This window comes from Glossina fuscipes, unplaced genomic scaffold (assembly GCF_014805625.2).
Source record: "Glossina fuscipes isolate IAEA_lab_2018 unplaced genomic scaffold, Yale_Gfus_2 1, whole genome shotgun sequence".
In the NCBI taxonomy this organism is placed as follows: Eukaryota; Metazoa; Arthropoda; class Insecta; order Diptera; family Glossinidae; genus Glossina; species Glossina fuscipes.
The window spans coordinates 26,971,829-26,997,103 of record NW_023998415.1 but is presented as its reverse complement, the minus strand read 5'-3'; the positions used below and the strand labels follow the sequence as shown (position 1 = coordinate 26,997,103).

General features: G+C 33.0%; 1 protein-coding gene across 3 annotated transcripts in view; it reads left to right on the top strand.

Annotated features, from left to right (window-relative positions):
- Positions 1–25,275, top strand: part of LOC119631791 (versican core protein) — a 59,309-nt gene that overhangs the window by 15,556 nt on the left and 18,478 nt on the right. For all 3 annotated transcript variants that reach the window (XM_038024301.1, XM_038024299.1, XM_038024300.1), the window contains exon 2: positions 7,744–8,676. In XM_038024301.1, coding sequence (XP_037880229.1) covers positions 7,856–8,676 — 821 coding nt within the window. In that variant the 5' untranslated portion in view covers positions 7,744–7,855. The remainder of the gene's footprint in view (positions 1–7,743; positions 8,677–25,275) is intronic.

Genomic DNA, 25,275 nt, shown 5'->3' with positions numbered 1-25,275 from the left:
TATGTCGTCCGGCAGTCGATTTTTCCAATGTCTTCGAAAGCATGTCTCACAGTAGAACTTACTCTGTTATGATTATGCTTTCAACTGTGTTGTCATTTATATCTAAATACATTTGTTTATCTTTGCGTCTCTTACTCTCTCATATATTAATTTATTCATATCTAATGGCCTTAGTAAGTAAAGGCAAAAGCTCGTTCACAATTTGGACACAATTATAAACGAAAGTAGATTATATGCAGCCGACATGAAAATCTTCTTATAGTCGCAACCTCCGTTGGTGCACTTAAGAAAGAAAAAGGTTATGTAAACTATGTTTCTTACTGGTACAAAAAGTCAGGCTCCATATTAGGCGAAATCTTGGCAAAATCTTAAAATACAGGAAAACAACACTTCGATATCAAAATTTAAAATCTTGTAAAACTACTTAACAGCATTATGTACGAACTTGCATAGAAGGCGTGTTTCTATTTCTTTTTTTTTTTCCTGTTATATAGACCAAGCGCTTAGGGGGTGTTCCCTAATTCGTGTAATACGATAACAGTCGGAAAGAAGTGAGCAAAGAGAAAGAGATAGGGAAGTGGCCGCAACGTAGTGGGCTGAAGTGTATGCTGAATTGTTAAGTGCTATGGACTTGGCCGTCCCGAGCAGTCACTATAACTACGCCCAAGGCAAACTCTATCACGTTGAGATTTGAATTCGCGAACAGAGACTTGGTAGTCGCGAATTTGTATCTCTTGTGAAATATATTTTTAAAAAGTGCTACGACAAAGCGATCCGACCCGACGACCTACTTTTAAATTAAAAAGAAAATGCAACTGAAAAACTAAAATTATGAAAAAATTTGCTCTAATGCCAATCGACCGAAATAGTTTAAATGCATTAGTCATCGCATTTAGCGTAGCGTTGCCTTAGTCGCTTTCTACGTCTCGTATACGATCGAGACATGAGCCACTTACATGTGTTACCATCTGCTCTTATTACTAAACCATGGAGACATAAAAAGACAGAAATAGCGAGTTCGTCATAAACATTAACAAAAATTTCTTCAATTATTATGGTATAGAACAACAGAAATGCTTCGTAATGATATCATTGCAACCAAGCGATTATAAGATAAATTGTTGTATGCTTCTAAAACCGTCTAATGGTAGCGTAACAAATTTTAATTATGTAAAATTAAAACCACTTTTATTGCTCTCGTTTATTGTTGCTATTAAATTTTTCAAAAACTCTTATATATCAGCATAACGGTAATGAACAAATTACTTTTTTCAATTTTATATTTATCGTGCATCGTCGGCTGGTAACACCCAAAGCCCATACACGTCAATGACTCTCAAAGTATGGACAGTGATTTTGCAAAGATTCGATATTAGATCCATTTGTTGTGTCCGCCCAAATATCCTATCCTATCTATTTTTGCGAAGTTTTCACGTTAGCAAGAAATTAGAGAGAAACATGACATATGTGTTCTTGGAAGATGTGCGTGCAATGAACAAAAGGCTGTAATATGCAATTCATAACAGTCCCTGATCTTAAACCTGTTACGCACATTTCGAAAACTCATCTATAAAGCGAGAAGATTGGAAAAACACTCTACAATCTTCGTTTAGTGGTTTGATGTGATGTGATGGGTACCAAAGGGTCATCCTACGACATATATAACTTGCTTTCGCAAAGTTTTTCACATAAGATTTTGTTGTGTGCATTTTAACTCTTTAGTGCATATCGTTGCCAATTGTCTACATTCCAATTTAACTTAATTTTAAAATTACTTTCATAAAATAATTTAAATAAAAACAAGTAAGAAAATTATATTCGATGGTGACCGAATCTTTTATTAACCCATCACTGTTATTCGAAAAAAAAAAAACAAGTAAAAGAATTAAATTTTCATGCTCAGGAAAAATAAAGTGTAGTACTGCTGATTTTTTCTATTTTCAAAGCAAAAGTTTTTGTTGGACGTTGTGCACGTGTCCTTTGAAAAGTTTACATCACTTCCGGATGAACAGACGCACACGCTTGAGTGCATTTCGAACTTGAAATTGGCTAAGAATTTATACAATTTATGGGGGGATTTTCAAGCTTCTTTCTGCGCCTTATAATGCAATTGAAAAAAATATTAAAATATTGGATCGGTGTGGCCAAATATTTCCTTTTTTGTACAGGTGCTGCAGCATCGCCCTTAGAAATTTTTCTACGTTCATCTACCATAATTCATGAGTAATGAGCAAAAAACCAACTTTTGAGTTCTTTTAAAAAATAGAGGAGCTCTTAATTTGTTTGGCCCATTTTCAATATGAAACTGCGTGCAAAAATTTCCAATCTTTCTGTCAAAGTTGTCAGTTGTTAGCTTCAGTTTTGCGGCCAGAGAAATGCTTACAACAGGCCTTACATAGACGGACAGACAGCCAAATGCCAGGCATGCTTAAATCGATCCAGAATTTGATGCTGATCAAGAATAAATCTTTATACGTTTAGAGGTCTCTGAAGGTTTCTTTTGGGCGTGGCAAACGTATTGACAAAATAAATACACCCCTCATCCTACGGTGATAGGTATAAAAACCAGCTGCTCTTGCTTCTTTTAATTTTTTTTTGTGTTTTTTGAAAGTACGGGTGATGGATAAGAAGAATTCGGTCACGACCGAATATAGTTTTCTTACTTGTTTCTTTTCTCTTATTGCACACAAAGCAACTCTTCCAAAAGTGTGTTCTTTCGTATGAACTGTGGGAATAGAGTATTTTTTTTTTTTTTTTTTTTTTGTTTAAAGAGACACATACTTTTTATTTCAGCATTAAAAGTATCATATATCACGACTCAAAATGTGTATGCTTTACAATGTTTTACCTCTAAGTATAGTTCCTAGGTAAAGGAATTTAACATCTTTTCGATTTTCATTTTTAGGAATTTTCTTTTATTTATGATTCTTAAAAGTAAAAAAAAAAAAAAAAAAATGAGCTGTTTTTATGCCCATCACAGAAGGCTGAGGGGTGTAATCATTTTGTCAAAACGTTTGCAACACCCTTCACCCTTCAGCTTCAGAGACACCACATGGTATATATATTCTTGATCCGTATCAAATTGTGAATCGATTTAAACAGAAATATTGGAAGCTCTTAGATGCAAATTGGTATTGAAAATGGACCAAATTTATAGACGGCCACGCCCACAATACTACGCAAATTAAAAACATCTCTGCTTTTCAAAAGAAATAAAAAGTTTATGTTTTGCTCATTACTCATAAGTTGTAATGGATTAATGTATAAAAATTTCGACGCATATTCCATGGGTGATTGTATGAAAATGGTAAAAATTGGCCACGCCTACCCAGTATTACGGTGTAATAAAGTCTAATTTTTTTCTTTCAATATTTACACAAGACGCCGAAACAACCTTCTAAGAATGCAGAAAGTATACAAAACCTTAGCCAATTTCAAAGTCGAAATGCATTTAACCATGTGCGTCTGTTCGTCTGTTCATCCGTCTGTCCGCGCATCTGTGTAGTATATGTGGTAAAAATTCTCCCGTCAGGGAAAATGAAAATACCGCCAAACAAATATGTAAAAGAATTTGAAAATGATCTAAACTTTTCAAAGGACACGTGCACAACGTGCCATCTGTCTATGTAACAAAAACTGGGAATGCATTCATTTTCATGTGTTTTCCTTGTATAAATATCTCAAAAATAAGTTTTATTTTAAAAAACCGAACAAATCAATCGTGCCCACCCAATAGGTAAAAATTATGAAAATATAATTCTTGTCCTTTTTTGGGGTAACGGTGACGGATATAAGAGATTCGGCCCCAACCGAATATAATTTTCTTAATAGTTTTTCCCCAAATAAAAAATTTACATATGTGTTCCAACAGATATAACGTTTAAAAGTTTCTGAGAAATTTTAATTTGATTAAATACGCGAGCAAAACATATTGGTTTTGCTTTGAGGTTAAATTTCATTGATTTCATCATTTCATTTAAAGGCTTGACCCACTTGCGTCAATGGGCGATAATTTTTAGAAAAACGAGCATACAGCTATGCTTTAGTGCTGGTTATAAACATATCGTACATTAAACTTTCATATATGCCGTATAATTTGAAAGTGGAGCAAATCCATTTTCTGTTATTGCGAGATAATTAAAGTTTTGCATTTCAATAAATTTTAAAATATTTATAAACACTAGTAGGCATATTTTTTGCACACCTCAATGAACTATTTGCGCCTTAATTGAGGGAATAATATTTCAGTTGCATTAGCCCTCTTTTAAATGATACAAAAGGACACAAAACAAAATAAATAATTATTCATTCGATCGAAAGTTTAGAGAGAATCGGCAATGCGGTATTGCCTGATACAAGGAATAATAGAAGGAATTGGTTTCGAGATTGCTGCTTATGACACTCACAAAATCAGTCTCGTGTTCGGTAAGAGTGAGTGATCGTTTTGATAATAAAATCTTGTTATCAATAATATTTATTTCATTGTTAGTACAGTGGAATATTTTCATTCATTTTAGACCGACTTGATATCTGCAAAATACCCTCAATAATTAAAACTTTCATCAACTTAAAGATGATATAAAAAGATCTTTTTAAGCTTTGCCTCTAATTATCGTTATTTTAATTTTTTAATTTTTTCAAAAACTGTCTTGCCTCACCTTCGTAATAAACGGTCCATATCAGGACACTGCAGCAATGATCCGATGTGACTCACACACATGTGCACATTAAATCACAAATTATTTGATACAGGTGTGTGAGTTTCGTATTTCAGTTCGGTTGAAAATAGTAAAACGAAAAACAAAAATGTATTTGTTATGCAAAAACGCTTTTTTTTTACGATTCTTATTACTTCTACTTCAATTTCAATTTCCTATACGATGCTGTAAAATTAGTTATGAATGATTTTTTTGGCAATGCAACATCTTTGCCAATATTTTTCTTATTATATTTCTTGTTTTCACGTACGTGACAGACAGACAATTTAACTTATTATTGTAAAGATTTAAGTCTTTGGATCGACGTCAAAATATATATATTTCGCACGGTACGTGAAAAAATTTGGATCCGCTCTTCGATAATTTATCTTATGATGCGTTTCATTTTATTGATTTCGTTAATCCTTCGTCACTTGAAATCAATACGAAGTGTTTACGAAACACTTGTAGGCGTTAAGTAACTAATTCCGAATTTTTGTTTACCTCTGGTGAACATATGGCGAATAATGGAGAAGAAATGAAGAAAAATCACTGAGATCCCAGAAATACTAAGCAACTTATGCTTCAATCTATGTTGCATGTCTCATTGCCTCGGTATGCAATGGAAAATTGCTTTTTTTTTTGTTTTGAATACACAGCAGTGTTGTGTTAACGGACGAACTTTTTTTCATAAAAACGAAGGGATAGATTTTTCCGTTGTGATAAACTGGATTTCAGCATGATTTTCATAAGATTTGCTGATGTCTTCCTTTGATATTTTTAATTTTAATTTTAATTTTTTTATTTTTATGATGATATCTCGGAACGATTTCCCTTTCTAATGAAATTTTTTGAAATCAATCGCTGTTCTTAAGTAGCAGAAACAATAGAAATGTATTTCTAATCAAATACTGCGAAAGTAGTTATGAAATTTAATTAATTTCAATAGAAACACATACGATGGACAAAAGCGTATTCGGAAAGGCGATCTTTTCAAAGGCAATAATAATACATAATACGACTTACAACGGTATATGAACTCTCTCTCATAAGGTTCGAGTCAATACTTAACAAGCTAGCAGCTATTACGATTTATTTCAATTGAAATCTATCTCATCGCCTCATCAGAGTATATTTTGAAAAGATTTTTTTCATTTTATTTTCGCTTTCAAAATTCCATAGAAAATCTATCGGATATAGCTGTGATCGATAAATTACAAGTTTTAATACTTTAAAGCATATAAGTTCGTTATCGTTCGTTGTTCTGTGCTCGCATTTGGAAAATGTTTATATATCAACAGCTCGACACGAAATTGAATTGATTTAAATTAAATAATAAATGTGTTCACGTTTATATGTAAAGATATATACAAAAAAAAATAAATAAATAAATAAATAAATAAATAAATAAATAAATAAACAAATACATACATATATCGAATAATTATTAATAAAGAAATCACAGTTGTATGTAAACTACAAAGTTGAACTAATTTCCAAACAATTAACAACGACGTTTGAAATCACAAAAGTGATTATGATCAGCGTAAGTTCAATTCTGACTATTCTCTCCGGATTAGCATTTTTGAAATTTATTTCATTATGACCCATAAATAATATTCTTCGGATATTTTTCTCTAAACGCTTTTTACTCGTATTCGGGCTTTAACTTTTTGCATTCAACTGCCATGTAGCTCGGAACTGTTTATAATAAGTTTTTCATCTCAGCAGTTGTTGTGCTTATGCTAAGTTATTTGCGTATTTTGTTAAACGCTTCATTCAGCCCATTCATCCATCTATCTCTTTAGTTGTAGTGGACGAAACATTGCACCCTTTACCCTTTTAGAGTTTGCCCTTAGTCTTGCTGTTCTCTAGCATAGACAATAGGCACCGATACCATATAATATGTAAAAATTTAATGCATAAACACCCACACCCCAAGCATTTTTACTCCCCAAACAAAGAAATAGTGATATAATCCCAACTTGCACAGCTGGAACTATTTACGAAAGTAGCTCAGCGAAATTAAATTTACTTGCTATTGTTGTACCCCACATCACTTCTAGTACAACGGTATATTAAGTTTGTTCAGATGTATGTTTAGCACCCGACAAATCGATCTTCTGCCATACCGATCGAATTAGAATCACTTGTTTTTATCAATTTAAGCTTGTCCGTCTGTCTCTCTGTCTGTTGTTATCCGTGCGGTCGTTTGTTCGTCGTCACTCCGTCCGTTTGATGCCCAAAGCCATATGTTTTTGTGTTCAGCCTATAGATGGCAATTTTTGACATATTTTGACAATGTGTTTTGGGGCCAAGGATAAGCTTATTGAATATGATTCGCAACGTCTCATTTTTACGGCTACTTCGTATATAATGGAAACTTTTCAAAAAGTTATTTGAAATTTGCAAAATTTCGTGATAAAAATTGCGGAATACCTCAACATCTAAAATTGATATGAAAAATTTCAATCAATCAATCAAGTAAATTTTTTGAACTCTCTCACATATTATCGCTTCTTCGCAAGGTCCCTTTGGCCCGTTTTATGGGTAAAACTATAAATTTTATAAGTTATGATAACAATTGGCCCATTATAATAATTTCCCCCTAAAAATTTATCCGACCTATTTCTTGGATCCATCCAATACTTGAATTGTTAGGAAAACCGGACCCTTAGGTGAAGAATATAGTATGGTCTTTGAGAAGAATCTCAATTTTATCAAATTTGGATGACTTCAATTTGCTTTTCGGGCCGCTTATGAAACGGGTGGGAGTTTTGACACTTTATCACGGTGTGCTGTCTTCACTTAATTTAGTAGCGAAATTCGTTTGCAAGTGATCATTTCCACTTTTGCTATTTTCCTCCTTCATGCTCATAATATTATCTGGGACTTGAGCTTTTATTTTTTGTTTCGGGTTTTATTTCGATTTCGATTTTTGTTTTTATTTGTTCAGTTATTGTTTTTGTAAAATGAAATAAATACCTTTCTAGAGGATTGCGAAATCGTTTTCTATAAAAATGTTTTTTTTTTCCCATATTTTTAGGATCCCACTGAATGCACGCGAATCAGTCAATTCACTATAAAATTGGAAAAAGACGAACCAAATCATTTTATTGTAAAATACCCGCCTTTCCAAATATATTTACATCGTTAAAATGAAATTCACACAATATTTAGCAGTGAATGTATTACTAGTTTTATTAAGTCTATTAACGGTTCTAGCCGATTCTACGACAACAGCCTCTAACAACAAACAACACACAACTTTACATCATAACCATCATCATCATCAGCGGCAACATCTAACGCATAAGCTCAGACATCACATGCTGGCAAATGGTGGCAGACAAGTAAAGAAATTAGATTTGAATTCGCCACAAATTTATGCCGCCACACTAACATCCCGAGGAGTTCAACGCACGAGCAAAGATGTTGAAACAGTTGATGAAGGAGGTGTTAAAAATAAACCAAAGAATTTAACATTTACAGCAGCGTCGGCAGCCGCTACTAGACTAAGACGTATTAGTCCGCGTAATTATTATAATAAAGTTCTGCAAACTCATGTTAATGTAAGACGTCACAATAACAATAACAATGTCGGCAACGATTGGGCCTACAATTCATATAATATATTCACAAATACTTTCGGTGCACCGGTAAGCTCACACGCGGGTAAAGGTGACGATAATACGGATGATGTTGAATTTATTAGCGCTAGCGGCAATAGGCAATTACCCGATTGGTCTAGACGCAGTTTTGGGGGCGCAGTTCCGCCTATTGTCCCCACAAGGCAGCCAATAACTACTAGTACAACAACAACTACTACTATGGCCCCGCCAGTTTTAGTGCCAGCTAGACGTGGTTACAATTCAATAACTAACTCAATTAGCGGAGATTCTGTTACCACTGAAGATCCCTTTGAGAGCAACTCTGTCCATCGAAATCCAGGCAGCATAGATCCTAAAGAAATGGAAAGGTAAGTCTAGTAACCGATAAGAACAGCCCTTATTAAGGGGGATTGGTTGTCTAAAGATTTGATTCAATCAAGACTGTTTCTCTTCTATGCAATTAAAACCATAACATAGAAGAAATGTACGTTAAGTTCTCTATACATAAAATCCCAAATGTCTAAACCTAATTGATGTATTTTTTTAAAAGTCCATATGTTCTTATTCCCCGTATCAGAATTGTTGGCAAATGCTTTCAACAACGCTATAGATCGTAATTCTCGTCAAGATAGTTTTGCATTCAAAAATGCATTTTTATAAATCAACTGAAAACTGCATCCGATGGCAGATCGACAACGACCACACCCCTAATTACTAAACTGCAATAAACGAAAAATCTTTCATAATTAAACTAAGCGTAAGTACTTAAACCTAAGTACATAACACTAGATCAAGCAAACCGACCGAGTAAAATGGCCGGTTGTTTCAATTGTTTACAAGACTTCCTCTTTCAATTCTAAATTTATTTGATATATCTATATATATATACCGATTCTTATTTTTAATGTTTTTCATATGAAAGCATTATAGAAACTAGGGTAAGAATTACTTCACTCTGCCACTACGTCGACGTCGAATCAAAATGCCCGGATAATAAAATTACTAGTTCTAGTCCAAATACTGATGGAACTATCTGGACTAAAATAAAAGCTGGATGCACTCAACGAAGGAGACCAATAAATACCATTTTTAAAGGAGCATTTGAACCTACCGGATATCCAATACGAAACATAATGAGGGGCAATGTAAGTCGTGGTGGAAAAATGGAAGCTTTCTGGGTTCTTGGTTTAAAAATGACGTCTATTTGGGAAAAGTTTTAGATCTTGCTTGCAATTTTGTTTGCACTTGATGCTTACGATGTCAATAATTTGCAATTGTCTTATTTACGGTCTAAAAGGTGAGGATCGAACTTTCTTGGATAAACTATGAGTAGGAAAGTAGGAAAGAGTTTAAGAATATTTCACAACTTATTCGCTTGGATGAAAAAAAACTTAACGTAGTATACGATCGCAAACAGATCAATTTGCATTGATCATAAGTATATGGAATTCTTTCATTGAAAATAGCCACAATTGTTACGTATCGAGACAAAAGGTTACAATCAACGTACAATTATTTGCAACCAAAGTGAGATGTCGATGCAGACGGTATGTGGCGAACAAATTCTCGTTTAGGATGTCATTTATAAACGTCAGTTTTCCGACTCCACTGCCTCCGATGCATATCCAAATTATGAGTATATGACTAATGCGATGCTCGCCGTAAGCCATTGGTACAACAACGTAATACACAACTAAGATTAGAATTTGCGAGAAAACACGTTTCTAAGTTCAATTTTGCTCTCATCAGCAATTACTACGGTGTTCGACTAAAAACTGGGCGCTTTCTATGTCAAAGCGAAAAATTACAATGATTTCATTGTTCTGAGTAAGAATACGACACAAATTGCCAAACTAAGTCCCATTTCCTTAATTAGTGGGCAACTGTTTGAGATAGTTTTGCAAAACGACTGTACCGTTCTTTTATTATGTGTTGTATGCAAAACTTCAATATATACATATATATATACATATACATATATATATATGTATATATATTTTTTTTATTTTCATTTCGACTGAAAATTTGAAAATGAGAGGCATTTAGAATTAAATTTGGTGTGTATTCGGCTTTGGCCGTCAAGTCAAGTTCGTTTCTCAACATCACACAGTGTCACAGTTTCACGTGAACCGAATTTAGTTGAAATTAAGTTAATAAAATTTTTAAATGAACACATCGCTGTGATGTTTTCCTGGTTTATTAACGCCATCAACATCGTTTGTTATGCTATGTCGTTTCTTTCACTTACTTCTATTCAATTTTGTTTATTTTTTATTATTAATGTAACGGACAAGCCATTGATTTGTATAAATGGTTTTTTTAATTTTATTAAATGACAATTTAACAAGTAAGAAAATTATACTCGGTCGTGATCGACTCTTTTATACTCGCCACCGCTGTCCTAGAAAACGCTAAAAAAAAAAACTAATAATAAAAAATATAATAATTATAGAAATAAATATAAATGTAAATATTAAAAATTAAAAATGATATGAAAATTAGGATTGTGTGCCAGCAATTTGATATCCCGAAAATATTATATAAACCTTAGTTGCCTAGTGAAACACATGGAAATTTTCCATGAACTAATGGAAGCTTCATAAGCTAACAAGGGATTGTTTCTTTTTGAGTCGAAATAATAAATGTTTTCATTGGGAATATTAGTTGAAAAGGGTATGGCTTCCACCTATTCGGACCTATGTCATAGAAGCCAGGAGCTTAAATAATGAAATACTTTTAATTAAAGTAGAAGAAGTTTTAAAAACTACGAGATTGTTTTTTACACACAAGAATAAGCAAAACGTAAGTTATTTACTCATGTCACCCAACTGTACACTCACAGTTGGCATGCATCACCACGTGAACAATTAATCAGTGCAAACCTGCCAAGGCTTAGCATAAATACAGCCACATTACTTAGTATGTTACGGGATAATAGGATAACCGTAAAATTCATAAATTTTAGTTTAATTTAATTTAGTGTAAGTTAAGCATAACACCGACAGAACGTGAGCTTTAATGAGACCTATGCAATCCGACAGATATATTAGGCATTCATTTAGATTTTTGCAAAGAATAGAGAGAGAGAGAGAGAGAGAGAGAGAGAGAGAGAGAGAGAGAGAGAACGGATTGGTTAAAAAGTTCATAGTTGAACTTGCATTGCCTAAGTTTTATAAAAATGCAAATCCCTCGATGCAATGCTAAACTTGACATTTCATTGAACAAAAGAATGCTTGCAGTGTTGTGTCATTCTGTGATGTTTTTCAAGAACAATTAACTTCCGCGACTATTATTATTAAGTTATTAGTATTTTTTCCATTCAAAAACTGGAAAAAATGCCTTTTTTGGGCTTTTGCCCTAGTATTAGCCCCTAAAGCACGTAGGGCTACCTCGATAGCTCCACATTCGTGTTTTTATACGCATTTAATTTCGAATCCTTGCTCGACAATTGCTTGACAAACTGTTCGCAGAAATATTTCAGTTCTTTGAAAACGACTTGTCAGCACAAAATCCCGATCGTCGTCACTATGTTTGTGCACAAAGTCAATATTCCACCCCTTAATTATTTGAATATTACTACTTATGGAATTTACCATAAAATATCAATTGTTCACTTTTGTAATGTTAACGACAGTCATTGTCGATATTGATTTCCGTAGATTTATCGTAATTGAGAACGAATTTTGATAAAAGAAATTTAGAGAAAATGGGATTTTTTCGTTTTCCTTAAAGCGTTCTTTATTTATTACCTTCGGGTTTTCGAGCTTCTGCTAATTTTCTAGCTATTATAGTGACGGTTAGACATCCGTCAGAGGCACGTTTGATTCATTTCCCCGCAGTCGAATGATGGATGCTGAGTAACTTTGCAGTTGCAAAGTGGTTGACAAGAGTGGACTGTAAAATGTTCTTATCGTTCAGATTGACGATATTCTTTAAGATCGGAATCTTTGGAAAGAAATTGGGCAGACCATCTTTGACAGGTCCGATCATTTCATTACAACTTCACTTTCCAACGCATCACATAAGTTTGTATGAGCAGCCCATGCAATGCTTTTGATTTAAAATCTAGAACTTTTGCCCTATTTTGTCCCATTTTTTTTTTTTATTTAATTCATGTTTGTCTGCGATGATTCGATGTCTGTGTTGTCCTTAAGAAATGACCAGAATGTTGAAAAGTCCTGAAAAGTGCCCGATATTATGATCGAGTTTAAAATATTAATTCTTAAGCCTTAACCAAAAACGAGTTGTCGATGCACATTGTGATGCACATTACTTTAAATGTAATAAATGTAATGAAAAGTTGTATTTGCTATCCCTACGGTGGGTGGCCGGTGGGTATCAAAATTAAATTACTTAAGTAAAAGTATTCCGTACTTTGCCCTTTTCGTTGTCGACAATTTGTTTTTTTTTTTAATTTTTTGCAAAATTATTCAACAATAAGGTGTGTCTTGTGCTTTTTTCCGCTCAAAAAGGTGTTGGCGCAACTCTCGGTATTAACTATAACTTTAAACAAAAAACAAAAAAAAAAAAGAAAAAAAACGAAAGCAAAAAAAAAAAACACCTACTTTATCTATTAAAGAAACAAACCTACACACACGTTTGGGTCACATAAACTGTTTTTGCATCCCTATCACATAACAGCACAAGGTTAAATTCATTTAAATGCATATTTATAGCGTTTTAATGTTTGATCACAAAATTTTAATTGAAAAAGTAAACTTAAGTAAAAAATAAATTTGTAATGGAAAACTTGAAAAAGCAAAACAAAAAAGTTGAAAAAAAAAAAAAGCTGAACTTAAACATAATCAACACACAAATGCAGCTTCATATGGCAAACATGGCAAACATGTTGTATGTTATCGTTACTTGTTAACTAATTTGCCTATAATCGTAAAAGCACAATTTATACAGTTAAGAAATTACATCAAAATTACAAAGAGTTGTAATGCTTTGCAACATACATGCATTCACTTAAACGCTTAAATGCATTTTAATGATATCTGTACAAATAAACATAAATTTCAATTAAACGATTTACATACATGTATATGAGTTTTATTGGTCGCCAAGCATAATATTCTGCTCATCTGGTGGCCAGTGTAGACTTTCGTACACACTTTCGATTTTCGATGATTTTGTGCTCTTCTTCTTCTGCTTCCCCATCCGCTTCTTCTTCTTCTTCTTCTTCTTTTTATTTCTTCATTTTCATTTTCATTTAAATTTATTTATTGCTTTTTATCCGCGAAAACCGGAATTTTTATATTTAATAGCGTTTTGTTGGCATAACTTTTCTTATTCCTAATTGTATGTGTGACTAAGACGCGAAGTCTTTATTAAAGCAGCCATAATTTTATCATCTTTCCAATATGCGAGGACTTAATGGCAAATTACTGCATTAAACGCATACAATCAGTTATCTTCTTATTGTTTTCAGAAAAACAAAAAAAAGGAAAAACATTACAGTTGGTCAAGGTCTGTTCGTAAATACCCTACATCAATTTTCCTAGTTCAATTATTCGCTCGTTTTATACTTTCTTTTGATCTAAAGGCTTGCCGTCCGCGATAACCTCTCCATTATAAATGTTAGGGTCCAAGAGGAAGACCAATCTTATCCAAATTTCCTACTGTTAACTTTTTTACCAACTAGCAACTGCTACCATGGACAAATTTTCCTCATGAAATGTTAAAAATTAAAATTTTTTCCAAAAGCTTTCTTATCCACGAGAAATGTTATAAGGACTGCGATCCAAGAAATTTAGTCAAATTACTTTCATGAACATATTTGCATGAGAAAACATAAACCTTAAGCCTTTTCAGCATATAAGAATTTACATTTCCTGATTCGGGACATTTTCAAATTCGGTAAATTCGACGATTTCTTTGGCAATTCTCTCTTATGAATCAACCAACCTATCTTCATCGTGAAATATTAGAAATCAGACAGAAAGTAGAAAATTCAGTTTGCGTAGGAATAAAATTAAAAAAATATAAAAGAGCAGTTCCAAAACATTTAACGGATCGAACAATATTTTTCATACCAATTTAGAATGTCGACTCTTTAAAATGTGATGTTATAAGGGGCGTGGTCGAAAAAATGAACAGATTCGAACCATTTGCAACGGTGTTTGTCCTTGGCTGAAAGCACATCAGTGTACCAAATTTCATCAAAATATCTGAAAAATAGGCAGAGATCAGACGGACAGACAGGCTCTGAATCGATCGGTATACTCTGCCTTAAGCACTTCTGGGTTTTACATACGTCCGCGCAAACTTAATATACCTTGTACCACAGATGTTGTAGGGTATAAAAAGTAGAAAACTCACAACGAACTTTGAATATTTGTCAATGCATGTCCTTTTAGGAAATTTTTTTCTTTTTTTTTTGTTTCGAAAACATTAGAACGAAACATAGAACCGAAACTTATAGTTCGTTATTATTATTATTTTCCTGAAATGATCCCAACACTTTTTTTATGTCCCCTGGACCAAATCCTAAATATGGGCGACCCGAGTGTTGAGCGTCACGGTGGAGCTGGATTGAAAGTTAGCAAATCCCCACTCACAAAACTTAGTTTTTTTGACGAGCAAAAGGCGCCGTCATTGGATGATGATAATTGGATTTTTATATTGTTTTAAAAATTACAAAAATAACAGGAACTTGTTAGCTAATGGGAGGAATGCCGTGAAATTTCCAATTAATAATTCGTTTGAAAAAATCGTTAAAAATGATATGAACTCGTTCGTCGATAGCGGTATCTTCTTCTATATGCAATCCTACGAACTGATGTGAATGTGTGTGTATTGAATTGCAGATGCCTTGCCGTTATAGATTTTTCTTCTATTTTTCATTTGTGTGCGGTTGTGTATCTTAAGATAAATGCTTTTGCATTGTCGTAACAATTTTATCTAAAAATTCTTAATCTATTCACGATTTTGTTACTTAAGCCAAAATCTCCAACACGAAAATGCAAATTAATTGAAGAATAAATATTTAATAATATTTCCATTTTTTATGCTCAACACTATGCATAAAACATTGCAAAATATATAATAGTAACAACAACAACAACAACAACAACAACAGCTGCAGTTATTTGAACAGAGTTCAGTTGAGTTAAGGTCGTTATATGTTGTGACACTTTGATGATTGATAACATAACAGCAACACAACAGCACCGGAGCACACGAGTACTGGAGCACAGCTTACCACGTACAGTAAAGCATATGAAGGAACACACATTCTTTTCTATTTACTTGCATTTAAATTTTGGTAAAAAAAAAAAACTTCTGCATTAGGTGTTTATTGAGTAACCAACCGTCAGTTAAGAGAATTTTCAATGCGATTGCATTGAAATTATTGCATGCTATGCAATGCCAGCAGCCCCAGTACAGTTTTTTTCAGATTTCTATTTTTCAATCAAAAACCGTTAGAAATTGTTTGCGAGTTAACGAGAAATGAATGAATTGAATTTTTGAGTAAAGGCAGCGATATCGTAATGCTATTTATGGCATATACCAACTATAGAAATTCGTTTGAAAAGAAGAAGAACGCAAAAATTAAAAAAAAACCATAAGAAGAAGAAGAAGAACAAGAACAAAAAAGACGACGACTAAAAAAAAAAAAGACAGGAAGCAGAAGAAAAACAAAAACAACAATTGAGAGTAACTACTCCTTCTACTGAATGCAGATCAAAACTTCCAAGAACTTTTTTCAATTACTCGACACCAATCACCCACATAGATAGAGTGGCCATAAGAGGCAGATAATGAAATGTTTTTTTTTCTTTTTTTCTTTTTTCATGTTCATGTCAGGCAAAAAATAAGAAAAGCAAAATTAATGAAGAGCTAGTAGGTTGATAGGAGTGTGAAATATATGAGGCAGGTTTGTGAAAATGTCAGCTGCTTTCAATTCGTTACCGATAGCTTTTTATGCAATTTACAAAAGAGAATCGATTAAAGAAAATCTTCACACGGACGCACAACACACATTCACGAACACTAAACGGTGCGAATACTAAAAAAATTAAAGCATAAAATAATTAAATTTAATTGCATAGGAAGATGAAAACTGCACTGTGACGGAAAACTTTGAGAAATACACATATATGGGTTTTCTTCCACCGTCTGTTGCGATGATTTACATATTTAACGAACGGCATTTATTAATTGTTTGTTGCATGTCGTCTTGTGGCCGCCTTGACGGATATTTTTGTCTGTCTGTCTCCCCGTCATTTGCAATATTTCTGGTTATGTTAGGAGCATGTTAATAAATACTCAGTGAATTAATTAATTAATTTCTCTCGCAACTACTACTGCATTCGCAAACTTGGTGTGCATATGCGATTCTCGTTATCGTTGTGACTGCAGTCATCTCGATTTTGATTGCCTTTCATTGATTTGCATGATTGGCTTGTAAAAGTCTCGTCGTACGGCACACGAGATCACAACAATTTGACACTTGTTGCATGCCAGCGCACAATATGTTTTGCTCTGTGATGCTCTATGTCTTATTAAGTTACATTTTCCCTCTGCTTTTACACATCTTGACACAGCAACAAGTTTTAAATATTTGGTGAAATTTTCTTCAGCGAAAATCTAAATTCATTCATTCATTTCATACATCATTGCCTTACAACAGTATTTACGATGTCCCGACGTTGCAAATTAAAGGCCATTACTCTTATGAAAATTTTCAAAAATTCATTGCAACGTCTGACTAATAGTTGGGCATTGGACGTCCACGTTTAAGAGCAAAAATTGCATCCTTCGCATCTATTTGACATTTAGGAAACTCTTTCCTAATAACACGAACAGACCATTTCTTCGATCCACTCGTTAACAAATAGCTTTCGTTTTTTGAATGCAAATTCTTAACATTTTTATTCGTTTAATCGTCTGTCCGCAATCTGTTTTTGCAGTTTTCGATATACTTTACACATTCGGTCCCAATGTTAAGCCTTATTTTCATCTTAAGCTATATATTCTAATGCTAACTATTTGTTTTCACTCAATTGATGTCCCCTCTACGGTTAACCTTATGATGTTCAGAAAGAAGCTGGGGGAATGGAGATAGGAAATGGCCGCAGTCTTGGACTTGTGTACCCGATCACTTTATCTATCGAGCATTCTCTAAAGCTATAATCATATACCAATCGTAACTAAAGTATGGTCTATTGCACTGAAGCTTGATAGACGCACTTCTTCAACTACTTGGCTAACCGGTAACCCGTTTAGGTAAGAGTATGTATTTTTCAGTTACTCTAAAAAATTTAATATTAAAAAGTAGAACAGTTTTTATATACTAGGACATATTGTTAGTGCGAATGTATGCAATACGCAGCAGATCAGTTTCTGAATCGAATTTAGTTTGTTTGTCCATCTGTCTGTTTTAGGTTATAATGATCGCGCGGTACTTTAATGAAATTTAACACAACGGCATCTTTTGACCCAAGAGCGACCGCTATTAAAAATAATTTGGATCGGATTACTCTTTCAACCGCTTTTCATATAACACCTTATTTCCAAAAGTCGTTATATGAACGACAGTATTCAACGAACTGGTGTAGGCTACTTCATCGTGAGCTCTTTCCAGCTACGGGTTTTTTTTTCCTATTTTTAATTAAAAGAAATATACAACACTTGCAAAGGACATGTTTAGAAGGAGGGTTATGTGAACAGTTTCCAATCTAGGTAGGAAAACATATATTTTCTTCCTTAAAATGCACTTCAGATTTCACAACATTTGATCCAAATAATTGCCCTTGGAACATGCTTCTAACAATAATTGAAGATTTTCATAGAAGGAATGAAACGATAAAATTAGTAGAGTGCCCTCGGGGTAGACGATTGACGTATGAATATTTTTCAAGTTGCTTACTAAGATGGTGTGCCTATCCTATATGTGAGAAGGAAGGCGAACGAAATTTTTTTCTCTCTACACTAACTACAAATATATTTTTTCCGTAAAATATTCTTTAGCCTTTTTTCTTAATTTAGAATAAACTTAGATAAAACTCGCTTATAGCTTAGCCTTTAGTATAGTGTTAGACAAGGAGTGAAAACCATCAATAATGGGAAACACAAGCCCTTCATTAATAACTAGAATCATCACACATCCCACACATCTATTAACAAACACGCATCGTAGTTTAGTGCGCTTTTAAATGGCAGAGAGAAAAGAAAATATAATGAAGAGAGAAAAACAACTTTTTAAAAATACATTAGATCCAGAGGCATAAAAAATCGAAAGAAAAAATATATTGCCTTGGGAGTTATTGTAGTTTTTGTAGTTTAAAAAAAAAAAAAAAAAAAAAAAAAAAAAAAAAAAAACAAGAAAAAAAAAATCCGAAGAAGAAATTTAAGCTGGAACGGCGCACACACATGTATATACATACACACACACACACACATCCAAACACACATATACACACGCGATACCTTAATACATGGAATGATGGCATGACTTTGATAAACTAGAGGAAACAGTAAAATTCTTTGAATGTGGGTGAAGACTGTTGAAGAGTATCAGACAGTGCAATAGACGTTCAAACAGTTGCCATTGGAAGCAGTACCGCAGTTCCAGGAATTCCAAAGGGCAAATAGTTGGGATGACTGAAATCGGTTTTTTTGTCTTTTATGCAGCTTAATTTTTTTTTTTTTTTTTATTTGTCATGATTTCCAGCTTCGTTTAAAAAAGAAAGATTGAATGTAACGCAAACAAGTACAATAAATACACCTTTCCACATAGCTTAAACTTGAGGATCTCTTTTTGGTTAAATGTACAAGTGTATTTAACTAAAACTTGAGCCATACATTTTGCACAAAAGAAAGAGAGAAAGAAAAGGAAAGAAACGCTTTTTAATAGTGACACTCATGCCTGGTAATTATCGCAGTACACCATCGATGACAAGCAATTTGTGTGAACATGATTTTTCTTTTCCATCATAAGGCAGCGAGAAAAATCTAACATTAATCTTGAAACTTGTATAGGAGTGTGTAGGTGCACGTCGCAATTGTGCTAGCTGTACAGCAACCAATGATTGTTTCATTTTTCTCTCAGGTATCTCGGCTAATATCTTACAGCAAAGCCAATAAACATATACAACTTTACAGTGTACATATTATTTATATGTTTGTGTATACGTTGTATGGTTAGCACATAATCATGAATTGTTTATTATTTTTATTTTTTTTATTTTTGTTATTTAACAATTCATTGCAACTAATGGGGTAGGGTCACAAAATTTGTTGTAAACGCTTTTTGATGTTATTTGTGTTTTCCGTGGCCTTTTTTTCTTTTTTTTTTTTTTTCCTAATTTTGTTTAATTAAACTTTAATAGCGAAATTTCTGTATGAAGAAAAAACGGCTAACGTTAGGCCAAGGTTTTCACGTTTATTGTAAAATTTCAATTTTTGCATTTAAATCGACCTCAATTTGCATGTAAGCGAAAGAGCGCAAAAGGAATTATCTTTAAGATGACAATGCAACATTTGTGGCAGCAACATGTGCAGCTGTTGTTGTTATTATTATTATTATTATTATTATTGTTGTTGTTGTTACTGTTGTGTGTGGCAATATATAAAATAATACAATGGCTTAATAGTTAGCAATTGATTGAATGAACAGCATATGCATAAATTCTTGCTTGAAAACTTGAAAATTAAATTTGGCAACAGCAGCACGTAAGTGTGTTTACATATAAATGCACTGACAATGTTACGAATGATTGCAAAACGGCCGCAAAAAAAAAAAAAAACAAACAAATAAATAAATAACGAGTAAGAAAGAGTTACATTTGAGCTGAACACCCAACCCCCCCCCTACCCCGATACATATGTGACTGAGTCTAGCTCAAGCGAATATATGCAAATTGTACATTTGTTTTGTTTTGTTAATTGTGGGTGTGTCAATTGGCTGATCGAGACTGAGTGTTAATGCTAAGATTAAAGGCAGACTAACGTTTGCTATAAAAGTTATCGGGCAACAATATTCAGAAAGTTTCGTTCTTTTGTCGATTTGTTTAAACTTTTCAGCAGTTTTACGCGCATTTGTAGAAGTAATGTAGAATCATATCCATATTCGGGCTTGATATGCGAACTCGGACTTGGAAAACCTAGAAGTCAAGCAATGATCTGAAGCCCATCAAAAAGGTATATTCTTCTAGACTAATGAGGACATTAGTATAGCTGAATATTAGTTAGATAGATATCGGTGTACCGATAAAGCTTGTTGTTCTTATGTATTCGCCCGATCTAGAAGTAATAATAGGTTCGGCTGAAATATACATGAACGTTGTTTTCAAAAATTAAAAGCAAACGCTTGCTTTACACACAAATATATAAAATACATGTCTGTATAGAATAATGCAAAAAGCCGAAAGCGTGTTAGTCCTAATCTTGCTTCACATCTACATTCACTCAATAAGTCGAGAAAATCAAGATTAAAGCATTTGCGAGAACTTGTCTCGGTCACATACACTAATGTAACACATTAATGGATCCGTAAGAAATCTAAGAAATCCTCCAATTTGGAATTGTGAATACTTTGCGAATGGAAAACCTATTGCAGTAGTCGAAGACTCCTTTTCCAATCAAATTTTAAGCTTTATTAACACGACTAGGCTCACCTAGTCTAGTCTATATCTGCAAAGAAAAAGAAAACGCGGCCGATAATCTTAGTTTGTAGTGACCATCCATTATCCTTCTTACATGAGCCGTTTATATTGAAAGTGAGGCAAGCCTTCTTTTTTTTTTTCAAAAAGATTGAAGTATAGGTAAATCTTAAAAAGATCTTTTTATCTGTAAGTAATTTGTAGCGAAAAAGTTTCCAATTCTCTAATCATCGGGAGATGGAAATTTTAGTTATTAACGGTATTGCAAATATACGTATATTGAAAGTGATGCAAGTCCATCTTATTCATTTGAGATTACCTTGATAAATCCCTCGAAAATCTTTGTAGAAAATATACGAAAAAATGTTTTGCATTCTCTTTTAATTTGCAAAAAGCATTAACTACCTTATCCTAAGCTAACAGGCGTAATGGCGTGAAAGTGAATATATATGTATATATATATATATATATGCAATGAATCAAGGCCTTCACAATTTTCATAATGATCAAGTGAATATAAGCTGAAATTCCAACATGTAGAGGATGACAAGAAATAGCATTGTGCTATCTGAAGCACTTACACAATGTGACAATCCAGAGGCGCACCAAACGATATATTTTTCCAATCCACTTACAATGAAATAAATATCATTGATCGCAAGATTTTATTATCAAATCCATAATGATTTTGGAGTGGTATAAATCAAAGCAATCTCGCAAAACCAATTCCTTGTGGCAAGTAATACAACATTGCGGACTCTTTCTAAACTTTCGATCGAATGAATAATTATTTATTTTGTTTTGTGTCCTTTTGTATCATTTAAAAGAGGGCTAATATATCGGAAATATTATTCCCTCAATTTAGGCGCACAATAATTCATTGGATTCATTGGACATATGTATCCAAGGCAAGTCCATTCAGCTATAAAAAAAATTTTAATGTTTTTACCCACCTCTATGAACACTATTGCATAATATATATACCGTATCTGATACAATGAGATGGAAAGCATATGCTTACTAGAGTTTATCAATATTTTAATGGATTTTCCGCATTATCAATATTAAGAACACGAAAATCGACACATAAAACATAAGTTAAATAGATTAAAATAAAATACAAAAAAAAAAAAAAAAAATGAAAATAATAATAATACGAGTATATTAAAATATGGGATCCAAGATATAAGATAAAGCTTTCGAAGCCTTTGTTGTTTGGTTTTATATGGACCATGTCTCTGCCTTTCGGAATTTTGTCTTTTTATGAATAAGTTACTCCTCTGCACATTTAATTATATCCCAATAGGCTTACAGAAAAACAAGATCAGCATGAGTACATATATATATATATATGTCTTATAGATATTTTCTTATTAGAAAAAAAGGGAGGGAAACAAATGAACGGCCGCACACCATCTAGTTCGCGAATACATCCGGCAACGCCAAGTTCTTTTGCTTTGAAAACCTCTTCAAAGATATTGCAAATGACATTCAACGAGCTGTCAATGGTTGTTATCCAGTTACGTCAACACATATACCCATATGCGGAGACCAAATGCTTCGGTTATTAACACACCCAAGATTGAAAAACTTTTAGTTGATGGCGGGTATTTAAGATTCGTCTTATGACGAAGAATACAACTTTTCTGTGTATTTGTTCGTTTTTACCTTAATTGGGTTAATGCACGATCAGTAAGCAATTTTTTTTTTTTTTTTTAACTGATATCATGCTATAACTCTCGTTTATTAATGATAGGCCAGTTGGTTGTTGGTTGTTTGGTTGGTTGCCCTTAATCCTCAAAGTGTTTTATATTTGATTACATATATATTTGCTTCTTATGTATGCTTGTTTCGTTTCTCTTTCTCTCATATAATGCATGTTTTTGTAAATTGTAAAAAAAAGGTAAATAAAAAGAAAATATATGTATATAGGAGTCTACAAGAAATTAAAAAACTAAACGCATTTACCGCATACACTATTTATGCACTGTTTTTTTGTTGTTGTTCGTTAAGATTTCTTTTACATGCGAAACAATTTCAGGTTAAAATTACGGTTTGCTAAAGATTAACTTAAAGAAGAGTAGCAGCAGCAGAAAGGAGAAAGAGCAGCGACAGCAGTAGCAGTAGCAACAGCAGCAGCAGCCGCATCCGCAGCAACAGTCATCCAGTAGAGCTCATAACGATAATGGTTTGCAATATGATCTCTTGATGGCAAAGGTGTCTTTTCTTTGTTGTTACTAAACGCGTACATGTAGTTAAATGTAACACATATAGAGTCAATAGCAACAGCACAACAGAATGGTGACAAGAACTGTTTCTAAAATTGTTTTTTTTTTTATTTATTTTTTTATTTATTTTTTTATTTATTTCTTTTCATTTTTATTATCACTTTACAACTGTTTGTCTCTTTTATTTAATTTTACTACTATTCGTTTTGTTTGGTTTTTCCTTTTTTTTTGTTTTTTTTTTATTGTCTGCCTCTGCTTTAGTTTTATTATTATTATTATCATAGTTGATCGTGCGTGACTTTTGTGTCAATTTTAAAGTTGTTTTTATGTTTTTCACATTTTAAACGTTAAACATAACTTAAGAGTTAAAGTTTAGAGTTATTTCTATGGGTAAATAGTGTAAATTTTTACAGCGTGTCTTGACAAGTGTCTTTACCCTAAGTGTTTATTAACAGGTAGAGTATTATGACCATGTACTATATACTTGTACGCTTGCATATGATACGTGCATAAAAGAATCAAAATATGTAATCTGTTTTCGTGTATGTGTGTGTGTGTATGTATGTGTGTGTGTTTGTGTGTGTGTGTAAATAAACACTAGAAGCAACCTATTAAAAAAAAACTTGGATCGCAGCTTAAACATTCACCATAAATGAATGTCAACAATAAATTCAATTAAAGTCACACCGCATTTATTGCGCCCTGAAGCGAACTTTGAGAACGCCTTAACACTCTCTCTCTCTCTCTTTCTCTCTCTCTCTCTCTCTCTCTCTTTCTCTTTCTCTCTCTCTCTCTCTCTCTTTCTCTTTCTCTCTCTCTCTCTCTCTCTCTCTCTCTCTCTTGCTCTATAAAACTCATAGACCAGTTAAATTTAAGATAATAGTCTCCTAGAAATTCTAAGGCATTAATGAAAGTATAAACAAAATTCTTGTAAGTTTCGGGCTGGTTTAGGTTTTTAGTTATTTCAATACAAGCATGTTGAGCCCCCTTTTTTTAACACACTAAACCACCTTATATGGATGTATGCAAGCCCACAAGGGGTGACATACAGACTCACCCTTATTGTACCGGTCGATTAGCAATTATTTCCCGAATACATCTAAGCTTGTCTGCCTCTCTATGCGTTCCTTTATCCTCTATCTGTCCGCGTTATATTATATATTATGCTTTATGTAATAAAAATTTGTAATTTCTCATAACGATAATGATAAGTGAAGAATAATAGGATTTTTAATCGGAAAATTAATTTTGCTAGATTTGGACCACGCCAGTTTTGGTTCCTTCTCATAAATACACAACAATAATGTAATTGCATATATATATATATATGTACATATATCTATATTTATGCATATAAATCTGTACCATAAGCGTATATATGATGATATATAATATAATATGATATATAATATACAATATTGTATGGTGCAATTTTTGACGGATTGTCACAAAAATGAATGGCGACGTATTAGGCGAAGCGAAAGAGTTGGAGCCGGGCTATAATGTAAAGTCTTGACTTCAAAATGTAGAAAGACTTTACGAACTTTTCATAAAAACTTAGCGGAATATAAAAAGTATTAGAAAATAGTGGACGGACAATCAAACCTATATATGTGCTTTGTAGGTAATCTTCGACAAAAATTCACATAATATAACAAACATTAGAAAATTTTACTTCCCATACATGAAGTCGTTCGCATCAAAAGCGCTATATAAGTGTTTTCAACAAAGAATTGCAACAAAGAAAGCAAAAAAAAAAAGAATGACAAAGGAATTACAATAGTAAACCATATATGGCAAAACAACATGTATCAGGAAAATGCTTTGTATTGCTCATCCAAGTTGAATATCACAATGTTAGACATTTTAAGTTACTTGCTAAGGAATTTTTCAACTCTTTGTCAACGAGATGTTGTATGAGAAGTGGTCGCAAAAGTTTTCCGATTTGAACCATTTTTAATTATGCTTAATAATCCCCGGGCTATATATATGTTGATGTACGGGATTTCATCGAAATATCTCCAAAATACCGACCTGTAGGTTGAACACAAGAAAACATGACTTTATGTGTTGTGTGGGGTATAACGAAAAAAAAAAAAAAAAAAAAAATTAAAACTAATTTACTCTG